This window comes from Rattus rattus, chromosome 17 (genome assembly GCF_011064425.1).
Source record: "Rattus rattus isolate New Zealand chromosome 17, Rrattus_CSIRO_v1, whole genome shotgun sequence".
NCBI classification, from domain to species: Eukaryota; Metazoa; Chordata; class Mammalia; order Rodentia; family Muridae; genus Rattus; species Rattus rattus.
Genome location: NC_046170.1, coordinates 36,138,634 through 36,164,927, shown reverse-complemented (window position 1 = coordinate 36,164,927; position 26,294 = coordinate 36,138,634). Strand labels below are relative to the sequence as shown.

Genomic DNA, 26,294 nt, shown 5'->3' with positions numbered 1-26,294 from the left:
CACACACACACACACACACACACACACACACCAGTCTGTTGGCTGTCATTTAAGCCCACCTCCAGCCTTCCTGGCTACTGTAAGAGATGGAGTCTATAGTTAAGAGATTCTTTTGCAACTAGAGTCACCCAGAGTCAATTTCCATGTTTGTGACCAAGAACTCCATGCTCGTGACTAAGAACTCTCCCCAGAAGAAGTGTTTTGTTTGTTTGTTTGTTTGTTTGTTCATTTTGAAACTAGCCACACCAGTTCTGCGGGGTTTTCCCCCCAAAGCACTGCAGGTCAGAGGTCACCTAAGCTAAGTAGGTGCTTTTGGCCTTGGCCTACCCTTGCCCCTATTGCAGTGTGGGGGTGAGCCGGCTTCTTCTGGAAGCAACCCTTAAGGGCTGGTGAACAAAGATGGAGATGCTAACACGGGGTCAGAAGCATCAGGTTTCCGTCCCGTTATCTCTCTGTGGGAGAGGGAGACATCCCCTACTCATCTCTCTGAATGTCCTTGTTCAGAGACAATGATGATGTTTGTGTCCCGAGACACATAGCCCCCAATATGTAAGGATGTGACTGGAAGCAGGGTCACTGCAGATGTGATTCAGATGTCATACTGGCACAGGGCATCCAGTGTCCATCCAGACTGACTATCCTCCTTATCAGAAGGGGATGTTGTGAAGATACACCCATGGGGGAGGTGGCCTAAAGACCGAGGAGTCTGCTGGAGTGATCAGCTCCTAGCCGAGGTGTCTCAAGGGTGCTGACAGAAGGCAGGAGGATGAACGAAGAGTTTTAGCCTCCAGGAGACTGAGAGAATGACTCTCGCCATTTTAAGCCGCCTAGTTTGTGCTCAGACTAGAGGAAACCAGCAGATGCTCTCTACCCAGAGTCCCAGCCGAGGCTCTGAGGAAGCAAACAGCATCAGAAGCAGAAAACCGGGTTTGAGTCTGGTGCTCCCAGCTGCTGGGGTGAGGCCAGCTGTTCCTCAGCCCCTTCCGCTCCTCCGGTTTAGATCTCAGGTGGACGTGTTCCCTTCAAGGCTGTTTAGCATGCAAGGCAGTACCCGGCACAACTATTAACTTCAGATTGATAACTCCAGTCTTTAGTTGTCGAAGCAAGGGCCCGGGTCCTTCCCGAGGGCACTCACTAGAATTTCCAGGTTCTCGTGACCTGGGACAAAGGACCAGGCTGAGGACACATGGCTGGTGGTAGAAGTAGAAACAGCTTAGGTAGGGAACACACCTAAAACTGAAGCCTGGGAAAGGCTAGAAGTGCAATGACCCTGAGGTCATGAGTTCTGACCCTTCTTGGGTTATTTATATAACACCTGCCACCTTCCATATTTGGAAAGCCTGGGGATTTCCATGGTTCTGTCCCTTCCTTGTAGCCCTGTGGGGAATGGGATTCCATCTATCTTATAACTTACTTCTTACGTATATGAATCTTGATGCTCATTTCTCCTGTATCCTACCCTCCTGCCCCAGGATTCAGTCCTGTCCACTTTTCTGTTACTCAAATAAACATACAGCATCTTCTTAGGAACCCATAAATGGCCCGATTACCCCCAAATGATGGATTGTTTTCCAAAGGGGAAGTCATCCTATGCCTATTGCAATATCCTTTTTATTTTAATATTTTTCTGCACATTCTACCTTGCGGGACTGGGAGGCCAGAGACCACTAATTCACATAAGGCTGCCTTCCACCGCCCAAGGACAGCAGTAGCTCTGGTAGGGGGGATGGCGCATAGGTGAATTAAGTCGAGATAGAGCCCTCTGAATCTGGCCTTTGATCTGGGGTTGCTGGTGCCTTTAATATCCGCTTTTTACAGTCTCATCTCTATGAGATGGCTGGGTGATTGTAGTTCAATAAAGCTGGTGGTGTGGGTGTAGGTGGTGTGTATGTGTGTATATGTGTGTGTATGTGTGTGTGCATGTGTGTATGTGTGTATGTGTGTGTCTGTGTGTGTGTGTATGTGTGTGCATATGTGTATATGTGTGTATGTGTATGTGTGTCTTGTGGTGTGTGTGTGTGTGTGTGTATGTGTGTGTGTGTATGTGTGTGTGTGTGTGTGTGTGTGTGTGTGTGTGTCCTGTGTCCCTGCTTATTTTGTTTAGAAGCCATATTACGCTCTTCAGGGAGAGATGGGAGCCAGCAGGTAATTCAGTCTGCAAGGAGTCCAGGACATTTATGGTCTCTTTTGACCCCAGGGAGTTTATGATTTCAGCCATGTGACTCTGAACAAGGCCGGCCAACTGTTCATATGGGGGGGCGGATACTTAATAGGTGTGTGCATTGCGGTTCTCCTGCCAGGTGATTTATAGGCAACGATCCGGGCGAGCCTCACCACCACCTTTAGGGTGGACAAGGTGAGGCTCCCTAGAATTTGATTCTCTGCAGTTGGTTTGTAAAGGAAGAGCCTGAGGGAAACCCGTGAAGGAGGGGAAGGAGAGGGCATGGAGAGGGGGAGATAGATGGCCTGGAAGAGTGTTATTTCAGGCCAAGACCCATGGAAGGCAGCTCTCATCTGCCCTTGCGGGGGAACTTCATAGGGTATCTTTACCTTGCAGGGCCGAGAGAGCCTTTCACCCCTCTGCGCCTGCTAGCTGAGTAAACTCCCCTGTCCTACCCATCCCTAGGTGTGAGGTTGGCTTAGGACATCCAAAGACTGGAGAGACCAAAGCCCCCAAAGCCAGCCAAACTGAGAGAATGGGCAAAGGAACCTGAGGAGATCGAGGTGGGATCTATTCATGTCTGCTTCGGAAAGGTAGGGAGGTCTCCATTTTAAAGGGTGAGGCGAGGAGGCAGGAGGCCATGCGCAGAGCCAGATTCCAATGCCTGATTCTACCGTTCTAGGACTGCCGCACTGCAGCTGTCTGAGGACAGCGAAAGACAAACGAAAACAAAACAAAAACAAAAAATCAAACCAAACCAAACAACCAAAGACAAATAAACAAAACCCACCAGCTCCTCTCGGTTACTTCTTTCCATCGACGTATTCATGCCTGTAGGCCCAGCCATCTGTATGCAGGACAGTCATCACAATCAGGGCCAGCCTGGGTAAATGTGGCAAGTTCCAGGCTGACAGAAATAGATACAAACTTTGCTCCAGAAAAAAGTATTTCCTTTGCTTTAAAAAGTAACAAGTGCCCATAAGAGTGAACAATCTACTCCATAGACAGTGTGGGTGAACAGGATGGTTGAAGGGAGTCCATCATGCAAAGCGCAGATGTGGCAGCATAGACCTGTAACTATGGAGGTGAAGGCATGGGGGTCAGAAACTCAAGGGCAGGGCTGGACAGATGGCTCAGGGGTTGAAAGAAACTTGCTCTTACAGAGAGAGAGGCTCAGGGTTCATTTTCCAGAACTGGTGCCAGGCAGCTCAGGACCAGCTGTAATTCCAGTTCCAGGAGATCGGATGCCCTCTTCTACCCTCCATGGTTACCAAGTACATGCTAGGTACACAGATCCATATGTAGGAAAACACCTTTATATATTGAATCTATTTTTTTTTTAACCGGGGGAGAAAGAGAGTCCTGTGGAAAGGGGAAAAGAAATTCAAGATCATTGTTGACTACATAAAGAGGTCAACATCAGCCTAGAATATTGTGGGACATACAGAGAGAGGGGGGAGGGGGAGGGGGAGGGGGAGAGAGAGAGAGAGAGAGAGAGAGAGAGAGAGAGAGAGAGAGAGCGACACAAAAGCACTCAAGAAACGACTGTGGTTAGTGTCTATGTTTATCTTTCAGAATCTAACACACACACACACACACACACACACACACACACACACACACACACTCCACCCAGATTCTAGGTGTACTGGGGCCACAATCCCGTGGGGGTGACTGCCCCTGACAGCACTGACAGCATCAAACTCACCCTGGATTGGCTGGGTCTGAGTGAGTGAATGTGAAGGAGTCCAGATGTTCTAAGGACTTGGGCCGTGGAGGCTTTTCACAGGTAAGCCTGTTACTTAGGGCGTGTCTTTATTTACCTGCAAAGGGATGGCATATGTTCACACTTAGTTGGTCTATTTTGTATCTGATGGGATTTTTCTGGGCACAGGCTTAGTGCAGAGGTGGCTCTGAGTCAGCGCCAGGCCTCTGGGCAAGGTGACAGCACCCATCGGGAAATCAACTTCATGACTGGGCGAGTGGCAATGAGGAGACCCGCCTGACAAGGCTATTTTGAGGTCAGATTAGTAAGTAACCTAGGATGTAGCCCAGGCTCTGGGCCCCTGTGGCAGTGAATAGATAGTGTCCAGCTAGTGGGTAGATAGCTGTTTGCACAGGGGTCTAAGAGCTAGCTGAGGGAAAGCTTGCCTTGTGTGAGGAGGAAGTCCTGTGAGCAGCAGCTCAATCAAGGGCTGCCACACTTGTCTGAGTAGACGTGCCTTCCTACTCCTAGTGACCAGTGGAAGCTGTACCTAGAAGTCTTTCTGGAGGTGGACAAGGGAAAAAATAGGGAAGAAGGTCTTCCTTCCACCAATTTCTGTGGAACCTCACAGTTGAAAGCTGCGGCCCTGGAAAAGGGATTCGTGTGTGTGTGTGTGTGTGTGTGTGTGTGTGTGTGTGTGTGTGTGTGTGTGTGTGTGTGTGTGGAGGGGGGGGAGCAAGTGAGGTAGGTAGTGCCTGCCTTTTCCAAGTCTCTTAGAGGAAGTGTCTGTGATGTTCTGAGCACCAGAAAAAGGAACAAACGTCTAACCTTCCTGTGCTGGTGGTGGATTCGAGACTGCATAGCCCGGGTGGGACAGTAGCTGACACAGGCCAGGATGACCTTGAAAGACTGGTCCTCCTGCTGCGATGACAGGTCTATGTTCTGTCACCCTGGCTTAGGATGCTCTGAGCCACCACACTATGCACAGAGCAGTGCCGAGGAAGAGGGTTGGTGGGGGGGTGAAAGCCACAGTTACAGAGATGTTAGGTAGAGACTGATTCACTTGGAGTCAGACACACCCTGGGAACTCCGCACCTCACCGGATGCTTGGCACACAAACTGTCTGGGAGATGTGGATCCTGTAGACTATGGATGAACCCATCCACTAGAGCACACTTGCATTAACAGTTTTTCCTCCTCCTCCCTCTCTTTCTGTGAGAGCCTTGCTATGCAGCCCTGGTTGGCTTGGAACTCTCCATGTAGACCAGCCTGGCTTTGAGTTTGCAGCGGTCCACCTGCCTCTGACTGCTGAGTGCTGGGACTACGGGCATGAGCTACCACTCCTGGTTCTTTGTCATTGGCTGTACCTCTGGGTTTGGTGATAGAAGGAATTTGTAGAAAGAAGAGAGGCGGAGCTGCGGTGTCAACCAGAGTTGTTGTCTATGGATGTGGTAGTGCACTGACCAAAACCACCCGGGCTGGAAAGGGTTTGTTTCTTCCTGCAAGTTCCAGTCGGTCACCGAGGGAAGTCAGGGCAGCTCAAGGCCAGAGGCTGGTGTAATGAGCGACGTGAAGCAGAGACCGTGGAGGGACGCTCTACCCATATGGCTTGCTCAGCTCCTTCTGTATAAAACCCAGGACTACTCACGCAGCAGGCTGTGCTACCCTGCATCGTTCATTAATGTCCCTGCCGACTGGTGCACAGGCTGATCTGATGGAGGTGTCTCTCGATTGAGGTTCCCCCTCCCCAAATGACCCAGTTTGTGTCAGGTTGACAGGAGCTAAACAGCATGCCACTTCACCTTGTCGCAACCCTCCTGTTCCAGGGTATTTGATGATCTGGACTGGCTTCCAAACTTCACTGGAAATGAGTGTAGATTCTGAGTCATTGCATTCTTCATTTCTGAATTTAAAATGTTTATTAGTATGGGTGTGTATGTATGTGTGCATTCGTGTATGTGTGTGTGTATGTGTAGGTGCACATGAACATATGTGCATATATAGATGTGAATGCAACACACACACATATATGTAGGTATGCATTCACACATTACATGTGTAGGTATACTTGCATGTGTATGTACATGTGTTTGTGGAGGTATAGGACAACCTAGGTTTTATCCTCATACTTGCCACCTTGGCACAGGATCTCTTACTGGTTGAGAGCTCCCTAATTAAGTTAGGCTGGCCAATAAGCCCAGAGGATCCTCCCATCTGCACCTGCGCAGGTCTGGGATTGCAACTCTGTGCTTTGCATTTTATATGGCTGCTGGGTATTGAACTCGGGTCCTCATGCTCTGAGTCAGTAATGATCCTTACTAACTGACCCGTCTCCCAAGCCCAAGGATTCTGCTTTTATGACAAGCTTCCAGGTGACAGGTCCTCAGGATACTGCTCACCCAAGGTCCACACTTAGCATCGAGAGACACAAGAGACAACAGTCCTGATTCCGGGGGTCTGGACCTGGTTTGTTGTTATTGTTAAGGAGGTACCCTAGCTTCTTTTTTTTTTTTTTCGGAGCTGGGGACCGAACCCAGGGCCTTGCACTTGCTAGGCAAGCGCTCTACCACTGAGCTAAATCCCCAACCCCTAGCTTCTTGTTTAGATAAACAGCACTGAAAACACTGGAGTAGATTAGTTTAAACAACAGATTTAAGCTGGAAGCCAGAAGGAGAAGGTTATTTTAAGTTTGCCCAACATGGCTAGAGCATGTACCTTGAATGCCAGACCTGTGAGAGGCCCAGGCTCTGCCTCACACAGTGGGCAGATGATAGAATCTTGCTTGTCAGGCCCCTGCGTGAAGAGAATGGAAACCCTCACACCTGACTATACCCCTACCTACTTCCCAGGAGGTACCTCCAATGCTTCTGAAGAAGGAATAAAGCCATCCAACTTGACCATGCAGTGGGAGCTTCAGAGGCTGTTCTCACAGCCGTTCCGGAGTCTGTACTGCTCAGTTCAATGGCACCCTAAACCTGGCTGGTCCTAGGATTCCATGGGACGCCCTTTAAGATTTAGACCACGGTGTGTAAGCATGGGATGCCGAGAAGCAGAAGAACCTGATGGAAGGAGGTGGGACGCCGCCGTGCTTCCTGGAGAGGCCTGGTGGATGCTTGCTCAAGGTTCCCTGTGAACCGGTGCTGTTACCTCTGAAACAAGGTCTGGAAAGCACGGGCGTAGCTTTGCTCTTCTTTTTGACAGAATTGCTCTTTATGTGCCCCACGCGGACTGCCATTCAGCCTTTGATTTATCCAGCTCAGGTGTGTCTGCTCTTTGGTGGATATCGCTCTTCTTTAGCACCACAGGCAGGGTGAACCTTCCAGTGCCCCCATGCATGTGCTCCCCCAACCCCCCACGCCCCCAGGCATCTTTCGCAACGGTCACTTCACTGTTTTGGAAATGTAGGTCACCGCAGGCCTAGCCCTATTATTACACCAGGAGCTCTTTGGGGTCAGGAATGAGATCACGTGTCTCGGCTCCTGGGCGCCGACTGTGTCGGTGTACGGTAACCTCTGCCTGCGTGCTTGCGGAACGTGGTGCCACCTGGTTCAGAATCCTCTGATTACAAAGTCATTACCTCTTTGCCTTTGAATCCTCAGCCAGAGCCAGCTCTTTTTATTAACTCGAGGATTTCATAAATGGCTAATAATCTCTGTTTGCCTTTCCCGGAAATTGCTGGGCTTGGCAGGAGCAGGTAAACGTGTTCAGATAACATCTCCTCTCCCACACTCCTGCCCTCGCTGCTGCGTACTGCTATTCATTCTCTTCCTGGAGACACTAGACACCAACCTTCGCCCACCCCCGCCCCTCTGAGAGATGATGGCTTGGCCAACAACATGAAGTTCACACTGGATAGAGAGTCTGGCGGATGGGGCTATTACAAAATGATGCTACTGGCGCCATTCCATTCCCTAGAGGTCTGCATGTTCTGATTCAAGCCTTCTGTGCACGCTCTGAATAGGGTGCAGCGGAGAATCCCAGAGCCTCTTGTGAGGAGCCTGGCCTTTCATTCACCTGGCATTGGTGAGGAGGCCCCAGGAAGCTGCAGGAGGAGGCCCTTGGGAATCCATGTGACTTCCTTTCAATTTGCAATCTGAAGGGAACACTCTTGGTTCCGGAGGTCAGAATCCAGTCTTGTGTATGCTTAAAAGATTTAGCTGACAAGGCTTACTGCAAGGGTATTCACTACCGTAGTGGACCCCATTCCAACCAACCCTGGGAACTGGGAATCGGTGTGTATTCACAATGAGGTGGGGACGAGATGTCGACTGTCCAGACACTAAGCATGTCACCTGCCAGGTCCTCATGCCAGGTACTGGGGTGAGAACTGACATCTTGTTGACCACACGGGGTGCTGGTTGCTGGGACTTGAGAGGCATTGATGAAACGTTCAGGAGTAACTGCCCTATAGGATAAACCTCATGAAAAAGTGTTAAATAAAAAAACAGTGACGCTGGTCTCATTTACACTCACCGCGTGGCTGGTTCTCTAGGGGTTCGTCACGATGGCCACAGGACAGTAACAGTGGCAGCTGTCAAACATGCTGTCCGTCTAGATGGATGTCCTGAGTCCTGAACCCTGGCCACATGCAGAATATTAAAATTCTCCCTTTTTGCTCGCTCGCCTTGACAACATGAGACACAGCAGAGTTGAAACGGCGTGGCAGCCAAGTCTCTGCTATTTACTAGAAGAAACAAGAGCTCCTTCTATCTCAGGTTCTTGTCTGAAAACGTAAACAATGTCCTCTCACAGTGGCCTTGAATTCTGATGTGGTATAGATGCCAATCATTAATATGAACAATATACACCCACGGTGGTCCTGGCTTCTGGTATAGTATAGATGCCTATTACCTATATTAGTGTAGATAATAACAAGACATCTATATCATGCCAGGTACTTTGTATGACCTCATCACATCTCATAATCACCGACCATGAGGGAATTATGGTCTATGCTTTTGAGACCAGGATTCTGAGGACATGGGGGTAGTAATGGCCTCGCCGTGTATCTGGTGAATGGGTGAGGTAAAGGTAAACAGAGAAGGTGCTAGAGTAGCAGAGTTTGGAAGCCTCCTCTGATGCGGAAAAGCTCAGCTGACCTTTGGACTTTTCCAAGCCCTGTTCTCGTCTACGTAATGGGACCGTTGTATGAATCCAACATGGCCACCTCACATTAGATGATCAACTAATGTCAGGTGCTGTTTCTTGTCTTCCTGGTTTTTTTTTTTTTTTAATCTCACTTTTTTAAAATTATCAGTAGCAATGCTGGGAGACAAACGTAGACAGACCTCTTTGGTTACCCAACAGTATTCTTTCTTCTGCACTGCATTGCTTAATGGGGACCAGGGACAGGAAGAGAAGCCAAGGGAGTCTGCCTTGTGTTTCTCTAGCTGTTTGTTTTCCATGTGGCTCCCCATCACCCTAGATGCTCTTGATAATGACCTGCCCTGTTTTGATCGAATGCATCCGAATGACGTCTGGGTCTGCCGAGAGCGGTCAGAGTCTGAGGCACCCAGTGAGCAAGTCTTGAAGTTGTACATGATGAAGGGAGAGGAAATAAAGGAATGGACATTTTCAAAGGTACAAAGCAGAATGTAAGTTGGATGGTTCAGCCTTCTTTGTGTTTAACAAACATTCAGCACATTGGCTGCTTTCTCTCCATCTAATCTTTCTAGTTACTGATGGAGGCAGAGGTCGCTTCTTGATTAAAAACAATAAAGCCTGTTTCCCAGTGAGGGACACATTTCAGTCCCAACCTGTCCCTGGAGTTCTGCCTCCTGGAGGGTTCATTATCACTCCACTCCTGTCAAGCAAAGCTACAGGGTGTATCCTGGAGCAAGGGAGAAGGTGACCACACTCCATCTGTTCAGGTCTCTGACTAATGCGTTCGTCCTGGAGAGCTGCTAGGCTTAGTTTGCTTCCTTGGCTGTGTCTGAGTAAAGCAGCCGGAGGTTGCCCCAGACATGGCATTGTTAGTTAGGGTCCTGATAGTTTTTGGGCCACAGAATCCACCCTAGAAACGTATGCCACACGGGGAGGATTTCTTATGTAAAGCTGGAGGGCCAACTCATGACATCAAGGTCAAGTGCATCTGAGAAGCTAGAAAGTAGGGAGAGCCCGGGTGTGCTCCGCCCTTCTGCATTGCTCTCTGCTCGTTCCTTCTGAGAGCTAGCATCTCTGTTGCACCTTGTGGAAATATGGCTGTTCCCAGCAGGTGCCTGTGTGCTGGCACGGCCACGAGGAAGACTTCCCCTCTGACTCCTCTAAATCTAAATGTTAGGAATGCGTCCATCCTCTTACTGACCTCATTGGGGCAGGATTTGCCCTCTTGATCCTGTGCTGGCTGTTAAATTGCTTTTAGATATTTAAAAAGACAGCGTGGATTCTAGGTAAGAATAAGAAGATGCTTATTAAACTGTAAACCAAGGAGTTGTGCAAAACCGTATACTTTATAGGATTAGGGCCTACATCAGTGCATATGGCTAAAGGGGAGCAGGGAGGCGACAGGGATACATAGTATGGAACTTTATTATGGTAAACTTGTTTTTAATTCATGATGGTGATGGTGATGGTGATGGTGATGGTGATGGTGATGGTGGTGATGGTGATGGTGATGGTGGTGGTGATGGTGATGATTGTGATGATGGTGGTGGTGGTGGTGATGATGGTTGTGATGGTGATGATGATGGTGATGATGGTGGTGATGATGATGGTGATGGTGGTGATGGTAGTGGTGAGGGCGATAGACATCTGCACTATATCAGGAATCAGGGCCACCATGGGTGTACATGGTTCATATTAAAAACTGACATCTATACTGTATCAGAATTCAAGGCCACTGTAAGTGGACATTCTCCAATTTTGCAGACATGAACCTGAGATAAAAAAGGAGCCCTTGCTTCTTCTGCTGAGTAACAAAGACTTGGCTGCCACACCATTTCAGCTCTGCTGTGTCTCATGTTGTCAAGGCGAGCAAAGAGGGAGAGCTTCTCAGTTCTGCATGCGGCCAGGGTTCAGGACTCAGGACGCCCATCTAGACACCCCTGAGGCCATGTATACTGACAGGAAAGGAGGGCCGGGTGTCTCCATGGGGTCTGAAGCCAGAGGAAGTAGGAAGGCTTCTCTACGTTCCTCTGAGTTTAAGGAATGGTTTGGTGCAGGTGTCTGTCTACATGACCATGTCCTCCAAATGGAACAGCCATTATCACCTCCATCAGAACCTCCATGAATACTTGCCAGAGTCCCCCAAAGCATACCTGTTGAGTATTGAACTTTCTTCATAGGTAGGGGTGTCACGAGGACCCTCCCAGAGATTACCTGCACTCGCTTTGTATCTCCACAACAGCTGTGTGTTATTCTGACCAAGCGGCACGTGGTTTCACGTTCTCTCCTGTTCTCAGAAGGTGCTAGATACAGAGCGTAGAAGGCTAGCTGGAGGGAAGGGGGATTCAACTTACGCAGCTATGAGGAAGTCATCCATACTGGGGTGATTCTGTGATGTGTCTGATTTGGGGCTCACCCATGCTGCTATTCAGTAACTCCTCTCCCCTGCTCTGTAAGTAGACCCTCATCCCTCACTCCTGCCCTGTGACTAACTTCTTTAAATCCCTTGGTTTCCCACATTGGCTTTGCTGGGATTGCACTCTGCCCTGTCAGGGTTGCTCTGTCTGAGGGAAGCAGGGGTCTGTCTTTATCTCCTCAGGGAGACGTTCATGAAACATGGGTCAAGTCCCCACGGCCTGTCTAACAGAGTGTTGCCAGCCTTGAACATCCCAAACTGTCCAGAGATCTCTGAGCTTCCTCTGAGTTTCCGTTATCAGAGGGAATTGCGTGAAGGGAAGACTGGAGATCCCCTCCATTCTCAGGATATGAACCACGGTTTAGTTTTGATAAGTCCTTACTTGGAGATTTTCCCACCACATGGAAAACTCCTGTGGCCCCAAGTATTACCCACATTTTTCTCATTGAAAACAGAAGAGCAAGTAATATTGAATAAATATATTCAGTTCATCTGCACATGCTCCAGTTCCCATTCAAGGACATCATGTGACTTTCTAACAGGGGGACGAGGATATTTTGCTTTGTGCTGAACATATGATTGGGGATAATTATAATATCTTTTGAAAGCCGAGGAAAGGGAAATAGAGAGATAATTCAGGGGTTAAGAGTTCCCAGTGCTTTAGCAGGGGACCCAAGTTTGGCTATCCCTACACAGAATAGTTCACAACTAGCTACTGGAACTCCAGTTCAAAGGGATCTGCTGCCCTCTGCTGGTCTCCATGGGCATCTGCATTCATGTGCACATGCACACCCTCTGGCCATTTTGGCTTTAGAAGAAGACAGACAGTCTCAGAGCTCTGGGCAGATCCCTAAGAGCCTCCAGTGGAATGCCCCTGCTTTTCAGAGATGAAGATTGGGGTGTGTGGTGCTAATGCTGTGCACGTGTGTTCTTAACTGGCTTGTTAAGCTTGATTCTGAGGTCCATTATTGTTAATATTTACGGCTGGGATCCGTCTCTCCAGAGACCCTGTAAACAGCTCTCCTGTTGTTCAGGTAAAATATACAGCTAGCTGGATTAAAAGGAGGCCCAGCATGAGCCCAGGCTTGTGTTTCTCAGTCACCAGTGGCTTGGGATGGATCTGGACTGTTAGGATTTTTGTGCAGTCGTCTTTGAAATGTAGCTCATTACCCTAAGCTGCTGTGAATCCAAGAGGGAGCAGGGGGTTCAATGCATTGGAACAGAGACATGGTACAAATTCCACACGACCACATCCACTTCGGTTGCCGTTGGCTCTGGTAAGTGCTGTGTTTCCCTGCCACAGTCTCTGCCCAGATGGAGGGTCATAGTTGACTCTGGATGCAAATCTAGGAAGGCTTCTGCAGGCTCCCTGCCCAGCAGGACAGAGGGCCTTCCTCCCCAGACAGAGCCCACATGGGGCCCTGGCATTTGCAGTGGTGCCATCTGCACTTGCCAGAGATTTCATCCCACTCTGTCTCAAAGGGGGCTTGAAATCTTTGCCTGGACCAGCAGAAGGAAGTGGCTTTATCATTCAGCTACACATCTGCTCATGAGCTCTGGGTGGGCTGGGAAACTGAGCGCAGATGAGAGATTAAGGATTCAAATGTTACTTCTGGTATATTTTAAAACAACATGTTATTCTGTACCTTCTGAAAGCAATTTGGAGGCTGTGGAGGGATCTCACATGAGTGCCCCAATAAAGGGCATGTGTACAAATTCCACATATCCAGACCATGTCAAGCTCACATACCTGATGTCTTAAGGACACCTGGATGTGGCTCAGGTGAAATCCTTACCTGGGGAACCAAGGGCTAGGGCAGGTGAGCTCTCTAGTCCTCTCCAGCTTTGAAATTTTGCAAATCTAAGTGGAACAAGACCATTCTCCCCATTAATGGATTTGTTTGCTTTTCGGATTCTGTAAGATCCTGTGTATGCTGAATTATCAGAAGATAGTTCCCAAAGGTGTCCAGGAATGGATATGTACTGTACGATGTTACCCAGACTTTATTGGGATGAAGGAGGAGGAAAACTCTTTGCCCATGACAAGGATCTCCGTTGAGTAACGTGTAATCTTAGAGTGCTTCAAAGTAGGATGTGTGGGACTGAGGAGTTGAATCGGTAAGAGTGCTTGCAGCACAAATCTGAGGACATGAATCTGAGGACATCCCTGTCACCCGTGTAAAATGCTGGGCATAGTCTGTAATCCATAACCAACACTGCAGTATGCAGATAGGGAAAGATGACTGGGATTTGCTGGACCAAAACCCAGCTCCATATTGAAAGAGAGACCCTGGCTTGAAGGACTAATGTTTACAGTGATAGAGGACACTGCACACACAATTGCACACACAAATGCACACACACACATACACACACTCGGGGTGGGGGCAGGTATGGGGAATGGCTCGTCCATCAGACCTAACAATTTCTTTTTTCTGTGCCTGCTCATTCCTGAGCTGAGTATCTGGTATACCACAGCTCTTATTTTTCTCCTCTCTGAAGGGAGCACTGGTCTTCTGCTTGTAACATGGCCGACCTGTGTGTGACGTGAGGTCCTCAGGGCAGTCACCGGAGCTTGGTGCTGTATCGTGGTCACCCCTCTCAGCCACTCCCCCGAGGGCCACTGTTGAGAAGCAGCCGAGAAAATGTTGCCCAGTTCTTGCTTCATTTGCACTGGCTCGGGTGATTCCCAGAAACAGACCAGCGAGGTCTTCTGATTATCCTGTCTTACAGATGAAGCTCCAAAGCTCACGGTGGTCACAAATTAAAGGACCTCAATGGGCAGGATCTTGAACCGGTGGCTTCGAAACTTTGGGTCCTGACCACTGTGGCAGGGGTCTCAGCCCGAGGCTCAGTTTGTTACTTGGAGGGCATTTAAAAATATTCACGGGCGGGATACACTCTCAGGGGTGCTGCCTTATGCTATAGGGTACGAGCATCATTGGATGAGCTCGGCTGTAAGGCTGCAGAGTCCCTTGTTACTATGGCATTGGGTATGGTCCGTTCGGACCTGTCTCTTTTCCTAAGGTCACTTGGACACTAAGCTAAATTAGCCTTAGGCTTCTACCTCAGCCCCCTTTCTACCTGTGTCTTTGTCAACTTGTGTTGGCCACATCAGCCTCCGGGGATGCCAGTAGAAGCTATGGGTGTGGGTGAGCTAACAGACTTACTGTGCACTTAGCCTGCTTCGGAGGGGTGCCAGGAACATGGATGTGCTGCCCGAGAAGGCCAAACTGGGACACCTGTCAAGACGCTATCTGTAGGTCGGCCTTGCAGTGTTTTGCTTATTATTTATTTATTTTTTTGCATAAATCTGAAAACCTGAGTGAAAAGTGGGCCGTGAGAGATTTACCTACAGAGTCGCCCCATGTGCATCACGGTCTTGACAGGACAAGCGTCTACAAGTTGGGGTCAGATTCGTACTGTCATGGATCAGGGGCTGAGGCTGGGTACAGAAGACGGCTGCAGAATCAAGGCAAGAACGGAATGTTTTTCTTTCTTGAATGAATCACCTCGGCTTCCTGGTTGTGTCACGGTCTCAGGGTTCTGGAAGACGTTGCCTCAGGGAGGAGTGGGAAGGAGGAGCATCCACTACCTCTGCTTTTTATTACCTGGTATGAATTTTCGGTTTATCTCAAAGTTAAAAGGTTAACAAAACTGGGAGGGCATAAGTCACATGTAGCAGAATGTAACTGTTGACTCTGCATGGGTATGAGCATGCATGGCCACCCGCTACATTAAGTGCATTTAGTGAATGCTTTAAATATTAATAAAGACAAAGTTCTCTGGAGTTATCCTCAGTCTTGTGGCATATACAGCGTTGCCCAACATCTACTCTTGGTCCCCTTAGCCAGGAGTAACAGAGGAAGCAGCCGGAGGGATTCTGTGAAGGACAAAGCTATGGAGCTGTAGTTATTTCCTCTCTTGAGAACCACTCTGTTTCCCCTGCTCTTTTTAACCAGGAACAAGGGATACTGTAGTTGTTGTTGCTTTTAATTTGTGTGTGTGTGTGTGTGTGTGTGTGTGTGTGTGTGTGTGTGTGTGTGTGTGTGTTATATAAAAACAGGGACGTAATAGCAGAATTTGTTTATTATACAGCAAAAGTACCACAACACAGCCAAAGGGACTAGGGAATCGTGTAGAGCAGTTCCATTGTCCAAACAGGAGAGCACATCTCTGGACTCAATCAGGGTACAATATCATGGATTAGAGGAGGGAAGGGCCTCCAGGTATCGACGAGAACAGGGTTGGCCACAGCAGGTCTACTCACATGGGTTCTGAATGACAATCAGAAGATATTCCTTATCTAGGGAGAAACATGAGGTTAACTCACTCATTCCCTCAAACGCTTCAGCTGACTCCACACCAGAATTCCCACGACACACTGGAAAATTTAAAGCACCCAGACTTGGCACAGCACTCCTGACCTCATTTGTTTGTTGTCCCTGGGCGTGGCTAATTTGGATAAACATTCAGCAAGCGGTGTTCATGTGCAGTAACATAAAACTTTAACTGTTCATCTGATGTGATAACATGCTATCTGCTGGGCTTGTGACTAATACAGTTATTCAGAAACACTGGGAACACAATTCCTCCAAGGAAGTGACCCTGCGGCTGTGTCTTCCAGTAGACCAGCTGGCCGCATTCACCTCACGGGAGGTTACACTTGATAGGCTTTTGATATACCTCCTACTTTAGTCCCAGGATAGGCCATTTCTGCCACTATGCACAAAGTCCATGTGCTGTGTTTCCAGCATCCGTCTTGATAACTAGTAAGTGTACGGGGGTAAAATTCAGCTTGTTCAAAGGCCAAATTATTTTGGTAATTTCATACCACTTTTGAGTTTGGCCCTTCTGAATCAAACTTTGTCTTTGCAATCAAAGAGCTTTGTACTTCGAGTTACATATTAAGATCCACATCTCCGCCAAGATCCCACAATCCCCCAGTCTTTGAAACAAGGCTTTAAGCCAGCAAAACGGAGAAGCATTTTAAGGAGGAAGCTACATGTCCCGTTACCTGGGGCTACCATGATTTCGTGTTTCTTCGATCTGATCCTAAGAAAAGTCAGGTCATTCTGGGGGTCAATGTCCCTGACTGTGCTCTTAGCCTTCATGGTCAGCTGGTGGAGAAGACCCGCATACTGAACCGTTGTGGAGTTGTCCAGGGTTGTTCGGATTGGAATGCCTGTGGAAGATTTAATTTGGGGTTATTTTTTCCCGGTGGTAAAGGCGGCATATATGTATAGTGCGAAACCTACTGGGAGTCACTCATCCTTGCAAGAGGCGGAAAGACAGATGGTGGCTGTTACCAGCTGGCATCAATTTTAGGTTGTTACTATCTGTCCTGTCATCTCTTTGTCTCTATGTGGACTTTTAAATATAGTTGAGTCAGGTGGTGTTTGCAGGTTCGACTGTGGCTTCCCATCGTTTAAGTGAGAGCACTCGAGCTTCCCTTGTTGATAATGCCGTGGACATTACTGTTCATCACTGCACACGCCTATCCTATGCATATGTTATAATGAGATCAGTGCACTGCTTGGACTTTTGGTATTTTACATTTTTAATAGTGAATGTGTGGTGAATATTTCATGCATAAATGATCTGGAAGCTGTTAATTGATTACATATACATATACATATACATATACATATGCATTATATATACATATACATGTATATGCATATGCATTCTCAAGGCATCCCACTTATGAAATACATGGTCAGTAGCATGGAATTTTTCTGCTTCCTTGAAAGAAGAGCCACCAAGGAACAACACTGCCTAAACCAGGGAGTCTACCCAGAAGGGGTGTTGCAAAATCTCTAACTCCTCCTACAGTGTTTTGCAAACCTTAAATTTTACGTTAGAACAATATGGTAGCGAGGAGAATGACTTTTCTGGGTAGGTGTCCCTGGCTTGTGCTTATTTTCTATTTAAACATTATTAAATTTAGCCTCTTGTTCACTCTGTTGCTGTATTATATGATATTAAAACAGATTAAATCTATTGATTTAATTAAAAGATTCAAGCCAGACAAATATGCAAGTCTGAGTCGATTCAGTTCAAGGCCATTGAGCCCTGGTTGGGCCACCCAGCAGCAGTGTCTCTTATGCAGGACCAGGTTAGGTGCTTTGTGCGTGTTATATCTGATCGAAGATAACCTTCATGGCGAGAACTACCACACAGGCAGAAACTCTAGGGATTCCATTTCAGAGTGTGCCTTCACTTAAGGGAGGGACACATAACGACAAGAGACTGTATCAGAATGTAGTCAGATTCCTTAAGCACCTGGATTAGGGCCAGTCAATAAAAATCCAAAGAGGCCCTTGGGTTTTTCTTCAGAAAACATAGCTGCAGAAACTAATACTGATGATGTGCATTTTTCAAAACTAAAGGATCACCACTGTAGAGTTTTATCAGTCTTCCTGAAACTCCGGGAGACTGTCAGTCTCGATTTTAAAACAGACTAAATTTCCATCTCCTGAACAGAAAAGAAGAGGAGGGAGAGGAGGAGGAGGAGGAAGAGGAGGAAGAGGAGGAGGAAGAGGAGGAGGAGGAGGAAAAGGGGGTTTTCATCATTCACAGGGCAACCTATTCTGTCGATGAGGTATCACACAAAACCATAATTTCTGTCCTTTTAGTTCTTGGCCACTTTCCCCAGAGGGAAGTCTGTTTTTCACAGCCAAGAAGCCACAAAGCATCTACAGCCAGTGGGGGGCAGTGGTGTAGCAGGCACCTAAGTCTACACAGACCTTTTGGGTGGGCAGTTTTGTTTTATATCTTAAACATGGACAACCATTGAAGTCTGAATGGCTCAGTGTCAGGATAAGAAATAGAACCCAAATAAGTTATTCAACGCGTAGATGACAAGACTGTGAATCAGAGGCTTAGGCTGTTTCAGTTGTCTGTCCAGAGTTTAGGTCAATAAATAACAGAGCCCACCTTTCTGAGTGACACATGCACAACTGTGAGAAGAGGATGTTTTCACTCTCAAAAGCAGACAGTAAGGAGGTTGGGGCTGGGAATTCATCTCAGTGGCAAAGTGTCTGCCTAACATATGTAAGACCTTGGCTCCTGTCCCCAGCTCCCCAGACCGACCAACTGACCAACCAACTGACCAACCAACCAACCAACCAACCAACCAACCAACCAACCAACCAACCAACCAACCAAAACCAAGAAGTCTTTAGTGGTTTCTTGCTTTGTACCAGTTAAAATTAAGGTAGTGTTTCACTGGTCCCGGAGCTCATGAGTTAGGGTGTATCAGCTGGGCAACAAACCCAGTTATCCTCCTGGCTGTACCTCTCCAGTGCTGGGATTATAAGTGAGCATCACCACATCCACTGGGAATCAAACTTAGTAACTTCTGCTTTCGAGGAGAGTGCTCTACCATTGAGCCATCCTATTGGCCTCAACCACTTCCTTCCCAAGAGACAATCATAAGTCCTAGTCTTTTACACAGCCATCCATGAATACCCAAAAAGTGATTAAAAATTGCTTTGAACGGTCACTCATGATTACTGTAATCTGTGTTTAACCCTCTCCTTCCCTCCATCCCTCTCCTTCCTTCTTTCCTTCTCTTCTCTCCCCTCTCTTTCTTTCTGTGGTGCTGGGAATTGGAAATCAAAGCCTCATGTTTACAAGGTAAGCACTCTACCAGGAGGGAGGGTGTCTTCCCAGCCTTGCCCTCTGTGCCTTCCATATTTAAGAGTATACATGGATCTAACTGTGGAAACAATCAGGAAATTCTGACTACTGCTTTGTTCTCTATTTTTTTTTTTTATATAATGACAGGCAGTTCACCACCTTGCTTCAAGAATGTATATTTGTGTGTATAGTCTTTAATAGTACCCTAATATTTTCACTTAAGGCCTTTGGGAAACTGTTTGATCCAGAAAACGTAAGGCTATCTTGTCTAAGAGGTAGTGAGGGTCTGCCTTGTTGTACCTGTAACCTACATGTCCTCCTGACAGGCATTCGGGCTGTTCCCAGTCTGAGACTTCTACCAACAAGGCCACATAACCTGTCGTTGCATATTCGTTTGTTTTGGAAGGAGTCGTTTCCAAGCTGGAGCTCACTGAATGAAACACATGACCATTTTAAAATTTGATAGTGTTGGATTTATGGCATCTGAAATATGAAATCTGCAGTCCCAGGAAGCTGGGTCATTAGTTTGGTCTGTGGTGTTTGCTTTGGTGGGTAGACTGCATGTCTGAAGAAAAGGAGTCAGCTGGATGGCTGACAAGAATCCAATGATATTCAGATGGTGAATTGTTAGATGTGTCAAGGATACTCAAAGTCAAAAGCCTGCACATAAAAGTTTGTGTGTAAAAGGATGTGTGACAGCTTTGGGAGGTCGGGAGGTAGATGTTTACTTATTGGTATTACAGTGAACATTCTTCCAAATGGGAAACTAAAGTGAATAAAGAGTCCACTGTCATCTAAACCTCGACCACTTGGAACCAACCAATCAGAGCAGTCCTCTTGCTCATCTTACATAGGAAGCCCGTATCTTAGTAACAAACCAAAGGCTTACTACACAACCTGGCATATGATGCCCTACTTAATTAACCACAAAGGCAAGCTGACAATGATGTTAACGCACTGTTGACTAGTTTCCATCAGCAGTCCCTGGCAGAGAACAAGAAGGTGGCAACAGTGTCCTGGGTAACTGCCCAGGACTTCTACAGGGGCGTGAAGCTGAACTGTAATCAAAGCTGCTTCCGGCTACACTTGAGGGCACTTGAGTGTTTTGCTAGACTCAGGTCACACAGCTTACACCATGTGCACCACCAAACCATCTCACCACCAAAACCCTTGCTTTATTTTGAGGGAGAACGTTAATTTGACTTCAACCAAGTTTCCACAACCCTTGGAAAGTGCCCCGAATCCCGACATAACATTATCCTAGTTGAAGTTAGAGAAAAGCTAATGGTATCAAAACATACCATTTTGTTGTTGCTGCTGCAGTTGTTGCTTTCAAACAAGAAACCCTGAGAAATTATCACCAAGAAGTACAGGAGAGCAAACTTTACTTCTGATTTTGCTACTTGGGGAGAGTCACTCTAACATTTGACCCTTTCCCTCCTCACTCTTCTCATGCATTTTTGGGAGTGGGGGGCAGGGGGCAGGGCAGGGTAGGGCATCACACACCTTAGGTTGGCCTCAAACTTTCTATGTAGCTGAGGATGACCTTGAACTCATGATTCCACTTCCCCAGTTCTGGGGTTATGAACATGTCCCACCATGCTATTTATTCAATCGGACCCAAGGCTTCACTCATGGGAGGCAGGCACTCTACCAACGGGGGACATCCCCAGCCTCTCTCTACCCACGTTTTTGGAGTACTCGTTTGCACCTGGCTGTATAAATGATCCAAGAAACGTTTCCTGTTACTTCATCCCCTGCCTTTGGTCTTGGATCCAAATCTTTTCTCCCTGCTAATTGCGTGATGGTCAGACACCGAATGCACCTCACCCCCTCGGGTGCTTTAGATTAAGGCATTGCAGTGAAACACGTTAGCAGCCTTGGCCTGGGTGCCACAGGAGACTGTACTGGATTGAGGTGCTCTTTGGAATTTATGTCCACCCTAAACTTCAGAAGATGAGCCTGTTTGGAAATGGGTTCTCTGTAGAGGCAAGCAGTTAAAATGAAGCCACACTGGGTAAGGGCAGGCCCTCATAGGTATAGCAGAGTAACATGTCTGTAGATTGACCTGCTATGGAAGGGTGATAATCAATGACTTTACTACCTCCAAGACACTGGTAAGAGGTCAGGAAGCCTCCAGCCATAGAGTCCTCAGAAGGACTGTGACCCAGTGACATGCTGGCCTCAGTTTCAACCTGCCAGGTAGAGACATCCTGTAGAAGGTTTTTATCAGTGTGCGGTGTACACATGTGTTTGTGTGCACATGATTGCATATGTAGGCCAGAGGCTTACATTGGGATCTTTATCAATTTTACCTTAATTTTACTGAAACTCTATCTCAGAGAACTCGGACCTTGCAAACTCATCTGGCTGCCTGGCCAGGGAGCCCCAGGGAAACCCCTGTCTCCTCTTCCTCAAATACTGGAATTCCAGGGACATGACTGTTACACGTACTGTCTTAGGGTTTTACTGCTGTAGACAGAGGCCATGACCAAGGCAACTCCTATAAGGACAACATTTAATTGGGGCTGGCTTACAGGTTCAGAGGTTCAGTCCATTATCATCAAGGTGGGAGCATGGCAGCATCCAGGCAGGCATGGGGCAGGAGGAGCTGAGAGTTCTACATCTTCGTCTGAAGGCTGCTAGCAGAAGACTGACTTCCAGTCAGCTAGGATGAGGGTCTTAAAGCAAAGCCCACAGTGACACCCACTCCAACGAGGCCACACCCACTCCAACGAGGCCACGCCCACTCCAACGAGGCCACGCCCACTCCAACAAGGCCATACCTCCTCATAGTGCCTCTCCCTGGGCCAAGCATATACAAACCATCACATCTCCCTTTACGCATGGGTTCTGAGGATCAGGTCTTCATGCTTGCACAGCAAGAACTTTCCCACCAAAGCCAATAAGTGTGTGGTATTTGTTGTCCTGGCTAAAGGAAACTCACAAGGCACCTCTGCTAAGTCACACGGGTAGCTCGTGTAAGTCAGGGTGCAAAACCAGGGAGCAGATACGTGGAAGCAGAACCCGTTTAGCCAGGGACTACACCAAGAGTCGACCGCTTCCTGGAAATACATGGTCCGGCTTTTCATTTCCTGCACAGATGATCCTAGCCCTTCCTCCCTCGTTCCTCGGGCGCAGACCCCATCACTGCTTGCATTTGGCAGGGTTATTTCTCACTTTATGAAACAAGTGATTATTCCAAATGATTATTCAAGGTGACTACTCTTATTTCAGAGGATGCTATGGAATTTTTGGCACCTCTCACTCTTATAGATGCCCGGATTAGCAAAGGGATGAGCAGGAACCTTTAAGAGGTTGTCACTGTGACAGATCATAGAGAGAAAGGTAGGCAGAGAAAATGCTATGCTGTCTTCTTTTTTGGGAGGGGAGGGATGGATAGATAGATGCTTGAGTGCAAGTGTGCACGCGTCCCTCCTGTACGTGTGTGTATGTCGAAGTCGGGACGAGTTGTTGGAATCAGTTACCCAGTTATCTCTTTCTGGCACTTGGCCACTGGGGATAAATCTCGGGTCTTCAGGCATGGCAGCAAGCACCTCTACCCACTGATTCCTCTTTGCCGTCTCTCTGTGCAGATACGAATGGTTCAGAGACAGTGTGGGTCCGGGACCAGCATCCACATTTCATAGCTGGCAATGTATTGTTCCTTCCCGCCCATTATTTACAAGACTATTCCTGAAATGTTATTAAAATGAATTCTTGTGTCAGAGGGTCCTACGAAGACTTGGAGTGGGGGGAAATGGGGAAGAGATATGACCAAGATACATTATATACACATATGAACTTTTCAAATAATAAACTAAATTATTATTAAAATAGATTTTTAAGAGTTTTGTTTTGTTTTTTTTTTTTTTGCTTTGTTTTGTGTTTTTTGTTTTTGGTCTTTTTCACTATGATAAAGGAAACTTAATTTAAAATAAAGGTTGGAACTCTCTCTGTACTGTAGCCTTTATAATATTAGGCCCAAACCAAACTACCAATCACATAATGTCTTCAATAAGAGAGCTTTGCTGGCCCTCCCAAAGTGATGTTAATTACCAGAGTATCCCTAACACTAACCCTGACCCTTTCTGAAGATGTTGTGTTAGAGAGAGAGAGAGAGAGAGAGAGAGAGAGAGAGAGAGAGAGAGAGAGAGAGAGAATGTGTGTGTGTGTGTCTTAGACAATGTCTCTGTGGCCCCAGCTCTTAAGTGACTGGTATACAGTAGGTATCCAATAGATATCTGATGAATAACTGGCACAGGCAAAACATGGTGTTAAGCTCAGAATCTAATGTAAATGTTGTCACTCTTGACACAGCAAATGGATCGCCTCTGTGTGTGGAGCCCAGTCAGCCTGTGGCAAGAGTTACCTTCTGCATTGACCACCATCGTTCCGATGACCCCTTTGTGGCTCTGGATTCTCTTAAGGGTTTCCTCCACTTCTGTCTGCAAGAGATCGGGGCCAGCATTAACTAGGAGGGTGTCCATGGTCACATCAACTCTACAGAGAATATCTGGGAACACAATTAGTCACCTATTTCCTTAACTGAGAGATGGAGACAATACACTGGGGTGTTTAAAGGGTAGGCTTGGAACTTAGATCTCTTATGGGGACTGTGTAAGAAGTCCCAGCTTGCATATAACCTAGATAGACTGCCAGGCTTCAGCCCCGGTGAAGACAGTCTCACGGGGGAATCCCTAAAGCTTGCATGTTCTTATTTGCTAGAAGGGTAGTACTTATTTGTTTGTTTGTTTGTTTGTTTGTTTTTACATTGCCCAGAAAGCTACGGGCCATCTTTCAACAGCTCCCATTTGCGTACTTACAAAAAACTTTTCATATGTCATAGCTTTTAAATATTTATAGGTCATCACCGTATCCTCCAAGTGCCCAAAAGCTGCCCTTTCTGGGACACCTTAGTCACTTCCGTTACCCCCATTGGGGGTTCATTCTGGTAACCAAACTTACAAAGGGCATTCTACTGCAGGGTGCTGGAGTTCCCCGGTCGTGTATCGGCTTCAGCTGGATGTTAGGCTGTGAACGTCTGTGTTTGGGACTCACAGGTGGGCTTTATGCTCACCTTTTGGACCTGACTATGAACAAAACCACTCCGCTCCCTGTGCCGTCTAATTCCCAACAGCACATTGTGAGTATTTACATTTCTTTTAGATATCTATTTTATTATTGTATATGTATGGATGCTTGTCTGTATGGGTGTGTGTGAGCACCATGTGCGTGCCTAGGGCCAGCAGAGGCCAGAAGATGGCGTCAGATCACCTAGACCTGAAGTTACAGACAGTTGTGAGATACCATGGGGCGCTGGGGATTGAACCTGGGCCCTCTGCAAGAGGACCTAGTGCTGTTAACCAATGATCTCTCTCCCCAGCCTCATAGAGATCGATCGATCTATCTATCTATCTATCTATCTATCTATCTATCTATCTATCTATCTATCTTTCTTTCTTTATTTCTTTCTTTCTTTCTTTCTTTCTTTCTTTCTTTCTTTCTTTTTAGATAGGATTTCACACTCTATAGCTCAGTCTGGTCTTGAACTTGCAGCAATTCTCCTGCCTCAGACTCCCGAGTGCTGGGACTCCAGACAGATGTTACCATGGCCCACTTGGCCTGGAAGTTTTGTGATGAGAATCTATCCTATCATTTTCTTTCCCAACATCTCACAAGTGAACGTTACGTTACTTCATCCGGAGACAGGTTTCCTTTGGCACTCACTGTGGATGTGAGTGAGCACCTTCCTTGTCTTTCCCTTGCTGGATTCGTGGCTTTCCTCTCAATGGACACTATTAACACTTAGTTTAGTATGTTCTTTAAACTACACCATGAACCAAAGTTTGGAGAAATGCCATCTGCCGAGGAGACCTACCATTGCTACCACAGGATAAAAACTGTTTCCCTGTCACAAACAAGAGGGACTGTAAAAACAGAGGAAGACAGCATATTTTTACATTCCAGTGCCACAAAAGCTCTGAGCCTGAGGTGTCCTCTGGAAAGGAAAATGAGACATTGCCGGTGACCGCAATAGTAAGAATCTGATAGTGCCACGGACTTGTTTTGTCCCATACGCAGCCAGGGACAAAACCAAAACCAAAGCAAACACCAAAACAAAACAGAACAAAAAAACATCAAAAACCCCACCAAAAACAAAAACAAAAAAACCAAACAACACCAAAATAAAAACAAAAACAAAAAAAACAAAAACAAAAACAAAACAAAAAAAACAAAAAAAAAACAAAAAACAAACCACACACACAAACAAAACAAAAACGAAAACCTCCCGACCAACCAACCAAGAAAACCCAAAGCCTAGTAAATGTAGACATCTTTTCATGGGGTATATCTCTGACACTTGGCACTTCTAGGTCTCCTTATGTCTGGCACAGAATATCCATACACTAGCACAGTTCTGACCGTCTTAGGGGAGTGTACAACTCCTCAAAGCCACGGACCTCCTCCTCTCTGCCTCCATTGCTCCTCTCCACTCTCTGCTCCTCACTGACCTTTCCTCTCCTCCAAGGTGGTTCTCTTCTGACTCTCAGACTCCTACTGCACCCCACCCCCGGGTCCCCAGGACACCCTGTCCCGCCTCCTCTCCTCTCCCTTTCCTTTTTCTCCACTCCTTTCCCTTCATTCCTTTCTCTCCCATTCCCTTCCTTCCCTTCTTTTTCCCTTTACTTTTTTCTCTCCCTCCCCCCTTCCTTTTCTGTGCAGGCAAAGTTAGGGTAGCATCTCCCCCCCCCCTTTTCTCTCCTCCTTTCTCTCTCCATTCCTCACCCCTCCCACCCGATTTTCTCCTCTTCCCCCTTTGTTTGTTGCTCACCTCCAACCCCCTTCCCATTTTCCTGTTCTCCCGGTCCCATTCTTTCTCAGCCTAGGCTCTTTCTCTCTCCACTGCCTTCATCTCTCTTTGCAAACTTTCCTGGCTCCCGGATTCCTCTCAGCACCTCCCGTTTCTCAATAGCGTCCCTTCCAGCTGCAATCCAGTTCATGGTGAGACCCTCCCAGGACAGCTGTGCACATGGGTCTCCCCCCTCTGCCCTTCCAGATAAGAACCCCGATTTACCATCGCGCCGGTGGGACAGCTCCACTCTCAAGCCTAAGCTGCAGTTTCTGTGGATGTCAACAACGCTTCCCTGTTGCTAGGAAACCAGGCAGGAAGTGGCTTCCTGAAGGCTATGGGCTGCGCCTGCGCAACGGTCATGCTGTTTCTGCAGCCGACTTTTCCGCCCTGCCTGTGGCAGGTTGCTTTG

At 47.3% G+C, this 26,294-nt stretch overlaps 1 protein-coding gene across 1 annotated transcript; it reads right to left on the bottom strand.

The window, feature by feature from the left end:
• Nucleotides 1-15,456: 15,456 nt before the first annotated feature.
• Nucleotides 15,457-26,203, bottom strand: Dynlrb2 (dynein light chain roadblock-type 2). Its single transcript, XM_032887710.1, has 4 exons — nt 26,108-26,203; nt 23,402-23,477; nt 16,403-16,570; nt 15,457-15,691 (listed from the first exon to the last, which is right to left on the bottom strand). Exons 1-4 carry the CDS (start codon nt 26,108-26,110, stop codon nt 15,648-15,650), a joined length of 291 nt encoding a protein of 96 aa, XP_032743601.1. The 5' UTR covers nt 26,111-26,203; the 3' UTR covers nt 15,457-15,647.
• Between the last annotated feature and the right edge of the window lie 91 nt (nt 26,204-26,294).